Source organism: Neomonachus schauinslandi, chromosome 7, assembly GCF_002201575.2.
Source record: "Neomonachus schauinslandi chromosome 7, ASM220157v2, whole genome shotgun sequence".
Classification (NCBI taxonomy): domain Eukaryota; kingdom Metazoa; phylum Chordata; class Mammalia; order Carnivora; family Phocidae; genus Neomonachus; species Neomonachus schauinslandi.
In genome coordinates this window covers 109,436,283-109,448,979 of record NC_058409.1, presented here as the reverse complement: position 1 = coordinate 109,448,979, position 12,697 = coordinate 109,436,283, and the positions used below count along the sequence as shown (strand labels likewise).

The following is a 12,697-nucleotide window of genomic DNA, read 5'->3' as shown; positions in this document are numbered from 1 at the left end:
ATGCAAGCTCCCTGGCAGGGCCACCGTGTCTCTGGGTCTCCTGTTCACTCTGCGCTTGGCCCACGCCTGGCAGAGGGGGGAGAGCTCAGTGAGGGCTGGGCGTGGGAATGAAGGAGGGAGCTGAGCAGGTGGACAAATGGGGAGAGTGGAGGGAGTTCTCCGCTCTCAGAAGCCACTTCCCTGGGTGCTTCACGCACCTGGCCCTGATCTCGGCCCAGGAAGGAGAAAGGTCAGGGCTCTTCCCTGCCAGCAGGGCCCTGGCCATCCTGGTGGGAGGTAACATGAGCACCTAAGTGGCCCTATGATCCTGCAAGGCCGCAGTGCCAGCAGTGATCCATATTGACACGATCCATCATCCGAGTGGGGATCTTTGAGAGCACAAGGGTTGCTATGCATAATTGCACTAACGCAGGGGCACGAAGAGGGATCATTCTCCATCACCCTGCCCACTGGGCACGCCTTTTGTGCCAGTCTCTGCACAGATCATCTCATCTCATCCTCACAACCACCTCTGGGGATAGCTAATCCCATGTCACACATGAGGAAAGACAGGCTCAGAGATGGTAAGCGACCTGCTCAGGGTCACACAGCTGACAAGTGGCAGGACTGCATTTGAATCCAGGAACTTGGCCCCAGAGTCCATATGCTTAACCATCTGCCTTCAGCAATAGCTGGGGCTCTCAGAAAGGTCAAGGCTAGAGGGGAATGACCTGGGCTTTAGAGGCAGAGAGACCAGGAATCGCATTCCCCACGCCATAGCTGTGTGACCCTAGCCAGGTCCCTGGCCTCTCGAGGCCTCAGTTTCTTCATTGGTGAAGTGGGGGAGGGGTTACTGACTCAGATCCAGTGAGACAATAACCCTTAGTGTACTCAACAAATATTTATCTAGCGTGTACTCTGTGCCTGGCCCTAGGGACACAATGGTGAACATGGCAGTCATCATCCCCCTCTCTGAAGCTCCCAGCCTGGTGGCAGAGACAGGAGAGGAACTAGGAGCTCAGGGGGTGGTAGGACTTCTGGGGAGCACTGAAGAGGGGAGTCAAAAAGGGGTCTGCCCAAGTTGACCAGGAGTTGGGGGGAGGTACAGGGAGGAGTGGGGAATATTCCAGGAAGGAGAGCCAGCATGGTACAGGCCTGGAGATGAGAGCGTGCCTAGGACACCCAGAAACTGAGGCTGTCAAACAAAGGACTGGGAAGAAAAACCACTTCCTGCTGAGTGATCGGGGAGGCTTCTTGGAGGAGGCAGCTTTGATCTGGGCCCGTTTGCCCTTCAGCCATAGTGGGCTGGGCACCCTCAGTGGTAAGGAGAGCACCAATAAAGGTGCAGAGGTCAGACTTCTGCACAGCAAAAGAAAGTCAACAAAATGAAACAGCAACCTATCAAAGGAGAGAAAACATCTGCAAACCATCTATCTGATAACCTAACTGACAACCAAAATATATAAGGAATTCATATAACTCAACTCAAAAAAAAAAAAACAACCAAAAAAGACACGCACAAAGTATCTGATTTAAAAATGGGCGGAAGTGGGGCGCCTGGCTGGCTCAGTTGGTGGAGCATGCCTCTCTTGATCTCGGAGTCATGAGTTCAGGCCCCACATTGGGTGTAGAGATTACTTAAAAATAAAGTCTTTAAAAAAAATGGACAGAAGAACTGAATAGACATTTTTCTAAAGAAGACGTATAAATGGCCAACAGGTACAGGAAAAGATGCTCAACCTCACTATAAGTGAAATGCAAATTAAAATCGCACGAGATATCACCTCACACCTATCAGGATGGCTAGTATCACGAAGACAAGAGATAGCAAGTGTTGGCGAGGCTGAGGAGAAAAGGAACCCTTACACACAGTTGGAAGATTGGAAAGCTTGTGGTCCCCATGGAGGTAGGCAGACCTTGAAGGGCAGATGTGGGGGAGGTAGTGGGAGACGTTGGAACCAGGTCAGGGATGGCCTTGAAGACCACGCTAGGGTGCCTAGACTTTGTTTGTTGGGCCATGGGGAGCCACTGAAGGTGTCTGAGCTGAAGAGAGTCAAGATCATGGTATGCTTCAGGATGATCAATCACAAAGAAGAGAAACTCGCAGGCATGGAAGCTTCCACCTTGTCCTTTCAGAAGGGGAACAAGCACCCTTGAGAATTCTGTGATTTTCCAGAAGCTCTGTTACTTCCCCATGTTTGTGACTTTTCTAGTTCCTTGCAGTGATTACCATGAAACCCCAAACCAGAAAGAGGCTATGGAGCTGCCCCACGCCTGTCAGGCAGAGAAGAACCCTAAGAGGGTGTGAGGAGCTGTTGGAGAGGGCAGGCAAGATACCACCGGGGGCCCAGAGAGAAGGGCCAGGGGCTAAGCCAGTGGGAGGAAGTCCCAGGGAGACAGTCTGGCTTCTGTGGTATCCCTAAGTCGCTGCTGGATCCAGAGAAGAGCCAGGCCCCTGCCCAGGCTGGGAGCCCTTCATCAGGCCATGGAGGCAGCCGTAGCAGATTTTATTCTGAGCTGTGGGCCTCTGTCATAGCCCAGAGAAGCCCCGGAACCCCACTCCAAGAAGAGCCCTCCCCCCTCCCCCAGGGTTCCAGGAGCCACACCCTGAGTGGCAGCCAGCAGGCTGATGCCAGGGCCCAGTCGGCTGCTCCCTCCAAGTCTGGGAAATGGCCTTAGAAACTCCCTGAAGAAGGCGGTAGAAGGACACCAGACTGGCAGGCAAGAACCTGCTATGTGAGAGCTCGGGCCAGCACTCGATGGCGCTGAGCCTCAGCTTCCTCCTCGGGAACTGAGCCCTTGGCTTCTCTCCCAGGCTAATTGTGAGCATCACATGGGACCGCTGTCAGGAATAGCAAGGGACTCAGGCAGGGCCCAGGTAATCAGGACGAGCTGGGTTTCCCAACAAGTGGGTGCCCTCTGGATGTGGGCTGGGGGCCAGCCCCCGGGAGCCCTGAATATCAGCGTCGCAGGCAAGTTCCTGCCTTGGCGGGTCTTCTCAGCCCTCTGGGCACTCCAGGGAGAAAGTCTCCACTCGGCGCCCTCCATCTTTAACTCTGTCCTACCCGTTGTTTGTGGCTTTTCTCTACAAACAGACGGGGCTCCAGACTTCTTTCAGGAGGTCAGAGTACCTGGCCAGAATTAAATAATGTTGTTTTCATCACTTTTCTGTTCGATTTTCTTAGCTTCTCGGAAGCCTTATGATTTTGCATATTTTAAAGGCAACTTTTAGACTCCAGTAACATTTTAAATGTTTATTCTATTTACTAAGCAGCTCTGTGTCTAGGAATTTTACCTATGGACACATATACTTACAAAAATGTACAAATACAAATATACTTTACGGGGGCACCTGGGTTACATGTCCGACTTTTAATCTCAGCTCAGGTCTTGTTCTCAGGTCATGAGTTCAAGCCTAGCGTGGAGCCTACTTTAAAAATAAATAAATAAATAAATCAATAAACAAACAAATTTTATGAACAGTGGTCATTCCAGCATAACTGAGAACTTGGAGGACTGGTCAAATAATTTATGGCACAGCTATACTTTAAATTATGTGCAACTCTCATAATGAACACATTACTATCTACACGTACCACTGACCTGTGAGTGTGCCCATGATATGTTCTTAAGAAAAAACAAAAGTTGCAAAATGGTAGTGGTAGTTTTATTTAAAATTGTAATTATATATTTACGCAGATAGGTACAGATATAAAATACAAGTATTAGTATAGATGTAAGGCGGGGGAAGCCCCAGAAGGATATAACTAAACTGTTAATAGTGAGAGGTGAATTTTCCATAAGACAAATTCTTACACACAGAGTTGCCGAATGAAGAAAAGACACATTTACTATGTTACTGGAGTCTAAAATACAAAATACACAAAGAAAAGACTTTCTATGTTATATATTTTGAGAGTGGATTTTTTTAATACAGGTGTATGTTACATAAATACTTTTATAGAAGTAATTTTTAATTATTATGAAGTTGACCAGACAAATGAAAGAGGCCTTTAGACCGTGTGCCCTATAGCACAGAGGAAGGGCATCAGTGGGGGTTGTGAGCCGTGCATCAGCTGAAGGTTGGGGTCCCACGAGCAATTACTCCTTCCAGTCTTTCCCTCTTTTTCCAGGAACAAGGCCCTTGGCTGTGAATAGGGCAGCGGAAGAATTGTACAGTCCAAGTGGCTCATCCGTCTGGAAGGAAAATTCCAGCTCACCCGTTCCCTTGGGCCCGCCTGAGTGGCAAGGCTGGGAGGAAGGAGCCAGCAGAGGTGACCTGTGGTTTGCCGCCCCCCGCCCCCCGGCCGACTCCTGCACGCCCTCCGCTAGCCCTCAGGTTCACTTAGCTCTTTCCTCTTACCCAATCCTTCCCTACTCTGTCTGGGCACCACACAGGTCTGGAGTCTGGAGACAGGGGTTGGGACCCAGGCTTCCCCCGTCCCCAGCTCTGCAACCTTGGCTGAGCACTTCACCTCCCTGAGCACTGACTTGGGAGTCAGCCGGGATCCTGTCCCTGCTGCCCTGACCAGATGGCCTTGAGCAGGTCACTTCAAAACCTTCCTGAACTGGCTTCACGTGTAATACGGGGAAAGTAGCGGTCCCTGGTTCCTAGGGTTGGTGTGAGGGTAAAATGAGAAAATGGGCCAGGACGGGCCTGGCACAGAGTAGCTGCTCAGTGCTCACCGGCTTTTCCTCATCCTTTCTCTCTCTGTGACATCATTAGCTCCATTTACTGCTGGGGAGATTGAGGCCTGATGTGGTGTAATCTAGCCAAGGGCCCCTAAGAAGCAGACCTGAAGTGGAGGGAGCCCAAGTCTCCTGACCTCCAGACAGAGGCTTGTCCCATGAGCAAAGATAATCCCCGTCTGGAATGTGGGTTGTTTACTCTCTTTCTGGGGGCAGATCCAGGGATTGGCTTATTCATCTTCTACCACAGCCAGGAAAGAGTAGGTCACAGGCTCCGGGTGCTCTCTGAAGCCAGGCCCCCCAGGAGGGTGGGCTTTGTGTGGCCAGGCCATGTAGCGGGTGGGGTTTCCCCTGGCATAGTTCTGCTGCCCCTGCGTTGGCGGCCGGGCCTGTGAGTCAGAGCTGCCCACGTCTGCCCGCTGGCAGCCACAGCCCAGGCCCCTGGCGGCAGTCCAGGGAGGCGTGTGGTTCCAAAGAGAGGTGCCTGTGCCCCAGAAGCTAACGGAGATGCCCCTTCCCCCCATCAGAGAGAGCAAGGGATGGCCAAGATCACACAGTGACGTATGATAGATCTTGGGCTGACAGCCGGTTCTACCTTGGGTGACCCCTGCCAAAAGGCCCAAGTGAGGAGGTCAGGAAGCCATAGCCTGGGTCTAAGACCCTTGCACTCTGGCCCTTGCCCCCGTTGGCTCTGTTGCCCTGGCCCCATGGTCCGTCAGGCCTGGCCTGGGCTGTGGAGCCTATGGGCAGGATGGAGCCGGCCAGCAGGTACCAGGATGCCTGGCTCATGCCAGCCCCATTCCACTGAGCCGCTGCAATCATGAGGGGCCTGGGGCCTGCTGGGTCTGCACCCCGATGCCCGGCCTAGCTAGACTGCGCTCAGAGACACAGCTGGGCCCCGTTCCCTCCCTGGCCTCACCCTGGCCGCTCCCACCTCCCCTCCCCGCCCACCTTCCTCTCTCTCTTCCTCTTCCTTCTCTAGTTGCCCTCTCTCCTCACTTCTTACTGCTCTCCGGCCCCCATGGGTGCTCTGTCTGTCCTGCTCCTACTTGAGACCCAGCCGCTACTCACCAGGGCCTGGAATCCGGGCTGGAGCGGATGCCTGTCACAAGCCACACCAGCCTCCCTCTGGCCCGCGGGCAGAATGGAGGGGAGGGCAGGGGGCGTCCCAGCTTACCAGCCAAAGCCAAAGCACATGGTGGGGTGGGGGGGTGCGCAGGAGGAGCTCAGGCTTCTCAACAGGAGCCTGTGAACGGTCCGGCCTGTCCCAGAGCCAGGCACTGCAGAGCCAGAAGGGCCTTTCCATTTCACACCTTGGGAAGCCAAAGCCCAAGGTCCAGGCCGTCCAGATGCTAGCAGGTGGTGGAGGGAGTGTGCGAACCCCATTTTACAGATGGAACTGAGACTCCAAGCTGAAGGACCCTGTGTGGGGACACTGTGGCTAGGGCTCGGCCCCATCTGCCCCACTCCACTCCTGCCACCTCACAGGCACAGGGCCTAAACCCGCGAGAGACCACGAAGTCCATGAGTGAGAAGCACCAGGTTTAATATTAAAATCTTTCTCTTAAAAAAAAAAAAGTACACAGATAGGAAAATTTGATGGCATATAAAATAGCACTTCTGCTGTATAAATGTGAGTTAATGTGAGTCCTAAAAATACTTGTAAACCTAGGTGATTACATCTTTGGTACCGTAGTGAGAACCTCCTCCCTCTCCTGGCCCGGCAGAGGGGGCTCGTGCCCACTTCCGGCTCTCCTCCTGCCAGGAGTCTTGGCCATGGCCCTCGCTCCCCTGGCACCCCCGCTGCTCACCTAGCCGGGGTGTGGTTGGCAGAGAGAGTGCAGCAAGCGGGCCTGGGCAGTGATGCCCTCAGGGACCAGGCAGCTACTGGGTGAGAAGGCAACCCCCAAAGTACCCGGCTCTTGCACCCCTCTCAGGTTCCCTACAAAGGCTTCTTGTACTTTCTGGGGGCCCCCAGGAGCCCTCACTGTCCATGATGTCTGTGGCACAGACTTGGACAGCAGGTGCTGGAGAGCAGACTGCACAAGGGTGTCTGATCTGCCCCCTCTGCCTCCTTTGCTCAGGATGGCTCCAGAGGTCATTGGTGGGTCTGAGAGGGCCCCGTGGTCTTCCCATGGGGCAGCTGCTGGGGGCTTTCCAAGACACTGGCTGTCACTCCGAGTCAAGATTTGTGCAGCTGGCCTTCTGGGACTTGCTTGGGGGTCTGGGGAAGGGGCATAGTTCTGAATGCCCAGAGTGTGATGCATGGTCCGGAATCTCCCCAGACCCCAGCTGACCCCTAGGACGGAGGTTTGGAGTGTTTGGCTTTGCTTCATCTGGGCAAGTGTGCCACCCCCTGCAATGTTCAAGAACATTAGTGCTGGCAGGGCACCAGAAGTCAGCGAGTCCATCTTGCTCATTTTTCAACAGGGCAAACAGGCCTGGAGAGGGTGCGGAATTCCTCCAAGGTCCCATATCAGGTCCAAAGTGCATCTTGATCCACACACGTGGACATTTCTCGCAGGCACATCCACACACTCATCACAGATGTGGGGCCCGCCTGGCCCTGGAGACTCTGGTGGGTGGAGTAAGACCGGCGGTGATAAGGAAGAAGACCCCAGCACTTATGGGGCCAGGCAGACATGGACACGGGCACTTGTATGGGGAGGTGTGTCCCAAGTGCCTGGGACAGGGGCTGTGGGCCAGAGTGTCCTGGACTTGGCTCAGCCCCCAGCATGAAGCGTGGATGGCCCCAGACCAGCTCGGGCCTGGGAAAGTGGAGATTGGCATCAAGGAGAGGTGGCTTCTGGATGAACATCACTGTCCGAGGCCAGGCCCCCGCTCAGCCAGGAGCCAGGGATGCCAGGGTCCCTTCCCCAGCTCTTAGGTGGATGAAAGTGCGAGGAGAAAGCTACAGCTTCTTGAGGAGTAGCTGGCTGAACAGAAGAACATTAATTCATACCTCCTGAACCCCGAGAATCTCTCTAGGGATTCCGACCTCCCCACCTGTCAGCCAGGGAGACAGAAGCCCAGATTCTGCGTCACCGGGCCCTGCGCTCCCATCCTACAGATGGAGAAACTAAGTGTCCCAGGAGGACCCTGGCTCCCATCACAGGGCCTCCCCAGAGGCAGAGGGCTGGTCGTGACCCCTGCAGCAGCCCTAAGGCAGCCCCAGCGGCTGGGGTGCCACATGCCAGGGACAAAAGCTTTCCAAAAAGTGGCGGCTGATGGGAGGCCAGGCCAGGCCAGGAGGCGCTAGGTGCTGGGAGGTAGAGGGGAGCTTCAGGTGGGGCAGGGTGGGGCCAGCCCCCTACAGGAAGCTGTCTTCTGCCTCAGCCCGATGCCCAGGGCAGCTCGAGTCCAGTGGTGGCTCCAACTCCGGCTCCACCTGGGGTTCGGGCTCCTCTTGGGGCTCCAGGGGGCTGTCACAGGAGATGGTAGAGGACGTGTTCGCTTCATTCAGGGTGGAGCTAGGAGGAGAAGGTAAGTGAGTGAGGGGCTGGGAGGGAGCCACGGTGAGATGAGAGCAGCCATCAAGGGCTTTCTGAGTGTTCAAGCGTGCACCACGCGCCTCACACCCTTGAGTTCCTCTAAGCCCTGTAAAGACTACACAAGGCGGGCGTGGCCTCTCGGACCGGCGATGTCAGCGGCCTGCAGTGCAAGGTGAGACTTCCAGCAGCAGAGCCAGCTGGCTCCGGAGCCCGTTTCTCACTCGTCAGCACCTCTGTGCCTGGCACTCCGGAAGGCGCTTGCCATCTCACGGAAGCCACCGACAAGCCCCACATAGATGGGCGTTACTGTTTTCATTTTAGACAGGACAAAACGGAGGCTCGGGGAGCGGGGGCGGCTTGTGTGAGGGCACCGGACAGGCCGGCGGTCCCCGCTCAAGCTGTCTGAGCTCTGAGCTGAACTCCTCCGCCCGCTGGCTACCTGGAGCCTGGCAACCTGTGCTCCTAAGGAAGGCGGAGAGGGTCTTCTAGTTCTCGTGGGTGCTCCTAGTGCCCGTGCGGAGACAGAGGCTCGCAGAGACGGGGCCTGGCCGGGCCTCACGGCAGCTGGGGCCACAGCTGGAGCTGGAACCCTGCCTGTGGCTGCTGCCACTCCACCACAGAGTGGATCTGGTTGGCGGGGGGGGCGTCTGGCCTCATGGAGGGGGGACGACTCTCCTCGCCAGCTGAGGGAAGATCCTGTCTGAAGGTGAAGTCCAGGCAAAGGCTGGGCCTTCCTCCAACCCTCACCCACTGTAACTTCACCACATCCCAAAGGCAAAAAAAAAAAAGCACGAATCTCCTTTCCTGTCAGAATTCTGGCCCCAACTCCTGTGGGCACCAGGCCTCCTACGACCACGCCTGGTTCCCGGGGGCCCTGAGGACGTGATGCTGGAGAACAGAGCACAGGCCAGGGCTGGCGATGCTGGGGATGCTGATTAGATTTCCTACTTCTCCTTAGGGCCTGGATAAGGCCTAGGGAGAGGAGCGGAGAGATGGCCTATGGGGGCCACATTCCAGGAAACAGCTCCCTTGCAAGTAAGTCGCAGCCTTTCTGTCTCTCACCAGCCTGCCCTTTCCCCCTGAGGTCATCAGAAGTCAAATGAGTTCGGTTCTCCCTTCTGCTCACTGGCAGGAATCAATACTCACCCCAGGTAACTGACTTCTAAGGCATGCCTGGCGGCATGAAGACACAGACAGACAGAAAGACACACACACACACACACACACACACACTGCACACTATTGCCTTGGGCCTCAGGCCACAGTGACTACCTGGCAAGGCTGGGAGAACTCTCCAGTGGGCCCTCATCAGCAACCTCAGGTTTGGGGTCAGGCAGGGGGATGATATAGTCGTTGTCACCCTCGTTGGGCTGCACAGCCGTGTAGAGCACAGAGCTGGTGTCCAGGGGGGATCGGAGGCCATGGAAGCCAGGCAAGCGGGCTTGGGACCGAAGGACGGCTGGGTGGTCGCTCCTCAGAAACTCCTCATCCACCTGCTGGTACTTCTGCTCCACGGGGAGGGAGAGCCGGAGAAACAGGGAGGGTCAGACCAGAAATGCCCGTGGGGATAATCTACCATTAGACCCTGACCTGGCCCCTCCTGCCTTGTGTGAATTAGGCAACTGGTGCTCGGAGCAGAAGGGGAATTGCCCAAAGCCACACACAGCTGGGCGGCTCTCCCAGCTGGCATCGCACAAGACCAGGTGAGCTCGGGGCTACCCAGGGAGGGGAGAGTCAGCAGACTAGTGCCCGTGACCCTAGCACTTCCCCTACTTCAGAGTAGACAGGTGTGGGCTCTCACCTTGCCTCAGCCTCCTGCAGTGCGGCCTCAGTTTCCCTAGCTGCTAAATGGTGACAACCCAATCTATCTCACTGGGTGCTGAGCTGTGACCGAACGTGGCTGGGAGTGTGGTTAGGAACGGGTCAGGGGAAAGGGGACGTGCGTCACCCCTCCCTGTAACTCCCTCTGGTGGACAGGCCGGGTTTTAAGGCCCTACTGGCTCCATTTGCCTTGACTGAGCCTGCAACAGGCTCAAATGGTCAGGCCCTTAGCAGACAGGTAGCCTGAGGCTGTTCAGACTTCTGAAGGAGCCCCAGGCCTTGGCATGGGTGTAAAGGCATGAGGAGGGACGCAGGATGAAGGGGGCTGTGGGCATCGGCTTCCACACAGGATTTCATTTCAAAAAACGCTGTGCTGCTAAAATAAATTCAACTCACAGCTCCAGCCCATCCCTTACTAGTACCAGCAGGGAAACTGAGGCCCAAGCAGGTACAAGGTGGTCCCTCAAATACCAGCATGACACACAGAGCCTTGTACCCAGTGTCTGATTTCTGGGCCAGAACTCTCTGTTTTGCTGCCTCAGCATACCTTTTTGTACCCCTCGCCCAGCAGCCTCTCGAGAAGCAGCACCAGCTGGGAGAAAGGAGGCCGGATCTCAAACTTCTCTTCCCAGCACTTCTGCATGATCTCATAACTGGGGAGAGGCAGAGAGAGGGTCAGGGTCTCTGGCTCGAGGTCTGCTGCCTCCCAGAACCAGGTGAGCAATGAAGGGAGTTGGGGAGGACAGGTGGAGAGGGACTGTTTTTCCTGTTCCCTGAGGAGGCCCTCCCCCCATTGGTGGTTCCATGCAGCGGGCCACCTTGTTGAGCACATGACCCAGGTCTGGCTGGTAGGAGTTTTCATGGCTCTCAGTGCAATGGCTGGCTCTGGATGGGCACATGACGCCAGCTGAGCCCCTGACAGTCAGCTCGGGGCCTTTTGCCCGAACTATGGTGAAAGCAGTGAGCACGTAGCCATTTGGCCTGAAAACACGGCCAGCACGGAGGAAAGCAGGGCCAGGTAGAACCAGATTCCTGATGACAGCCTCTGAACACCGAGATCCAGCTATACTGAGGTTTTTCTACATCTCTGGACTAATCTATCTTTGCCTTAAGCCAGTTAAATTGGACATCTACTGTTTGCACCCAAAAAATCCTCCCAAATGCTCCACTCACATCTCGTCGGAGGCGTGGGCAGGCTGGGCCATGCGGTATCCCCGCTTGATGGCATTATAGAACTGCTCATTCATGGGTAGCTCTGGGTAAGGGGTGCCACCTGCAGGGAGCAGAGACAAGAGATATACAGGCTCAGAGGTGTAGAAGAATGGCAGGTACCCTATTCTATGGGACAGAGAGAGGCACACCAGCCCTAGAATGGACGAGGGTACAGCGGCCTTGGCACTGAGAAATGTGAGCCCCCTTTAGAGGCTCGGGACAGAGACTGCAACCCTCCCCAGAAACAGAGGACCAGAGAACACCAGAATCAAGTAGGCTTTCTGATGTCGCTTCCAAACCCATCCATAATCAGCTGGGGAAGTAAAGAGACCCAGAGAGGAAAGGGACTTGCCAAGGTCACATAGCAGCGAGAAAGCCCCAGAGAGGGGTGACTTGAACCAGAGCCCTGCCCCCTGCCCCAGAGCCTGTCCCCACAGCCCCACCAGGCTGGAGGTATGAGTGGTCAGGGTGGAGGCTGCGCTGTGCCCCTGAGGGCTGGGGGGAAAGGAAGCATACCCAGGGTGAAGATCTCCCAGAGTAGGATCCCGAAGGACCACACGTCGCTCAGGGTGGTATAGAGGCTGTTGAAGATGCTCTCGGGAGCCATCCACTTCAGAGGCAGGAAGGTCTGTGGAAGGGCAGGACAGTACGAAGTACAAGGAGGGCCAAACCCCACTCTGCACCTGGCAGTTCCTGCTCCAGCCCCTGGCTCCCCGGGCCTTGAGAGCCCGCTCCTACAGGCGAGCAGATCCCACAGCCATCCCAGTACTGGCCAGAGGACCGGAAGGCCAAGTTTCTTTACCCACAGCTGATGACATGGAGCTCTTATCCCTGAGCAAGAGCCCCAGGGTCTGCAGCTCCTCTTCCTGACCCCAGTAGAGACCTCTGGCTTGGTAGAGAGCAGGAGAGCCAGAGACACGCCAGCTGTGACCTGGCCACCTTCGATCTCTGGGGTCTAGAGTCCCTCCAGCTCTGGGATTCACTGTCCCCTTGTGGAAAGTGGGAACATGAGTGGCAGGCAGGATGGTCACATTTAACCAAATACACATTTGACCTGTTCCGTTTCCACCCTTCCCAGGACCCATTACAGCTGGTCCTGTCATGACCGGTGAATCTGAGCCCTGGGCTCACCCTCACACCCTTAGCATCTCCACCCCACTCCGCACAGCTGGTGGCTTCCCTTCCTGGGCCTGCACACATGGCTAGGCAGGCCAAGCCTGTCACCACTGGACAGGGCAGGTCACAAGGAGCTCCGTCCTGATCTCCCTTGTGCCACAGCCATGCTGACCGGGAGAGAACTTGTTCCCAGGGTCAGAGACACACAGGATCAGGCAAGGTACTCACGCTGCCTTTGGAGATATAGTTTGAGTCTCGCATGATGTCACGAGCCAGGCCGAAGTCACAAATCTTGACCAGCTTGCCCTCACAGATGAGCACATTTCTGGCTGCCAGATCTCGGTGGACACACTGGGTTGGGGGGGATGGGAGCTGAGGCCTTGGGGGCA

At 55.8% G+C, this 12,697-nt stretch overlaps 1 protein-coding gene across 2 annotated transcripts in view; it reads right to left on the bottom strand.

Moving 5' to 3' along the window:
* Nucleotides 1-6,196: 6,196 nt before the first annotated feature.
* Nucleotides 6,197-12,697, bottom strand: part of PDGFRB (platelet derived growth factor receptor beta) — a 35,826-nt gene continuing 29,325 nt past the window's right edge. For both annotated transcript variants that reach the window (XM_021697046.1, XM_044916903.1), the window contains 6 exons: nucleotides 12,537-12,659; nucleotides 11,709-11,820; nucleotides 11,154-11,253; nucleotides 10,528-10,633; nucleotides 9,432-9,664; nucleotides 6,197-8,138 (listed from right to left, as the gene is read on the bottom strand). In XM_021697046.1, coding sequence (XP_021552721.1) covers nucleotides 7,979-8,138; nucleotides 9,432-9,664; nucleotides 10,528-10,633; nucleotides 11,154-11,253; nucleotides 11,709-11,820; nucleotides 12,537-12,659 — 834 coding nt within the window. In that variant the 3' untranslated portion in view covers nucleotides 6,197-7,978. The remainder of the gene's footprint in view (nucleotides 8,139-9,431; nucleotides 9,665-10,527; nucleotides 10,634-11,153; nucleotides 11,254-11,708; nucleotides 11,821-12,536; nucleotides 12,660-12,697) is intronic.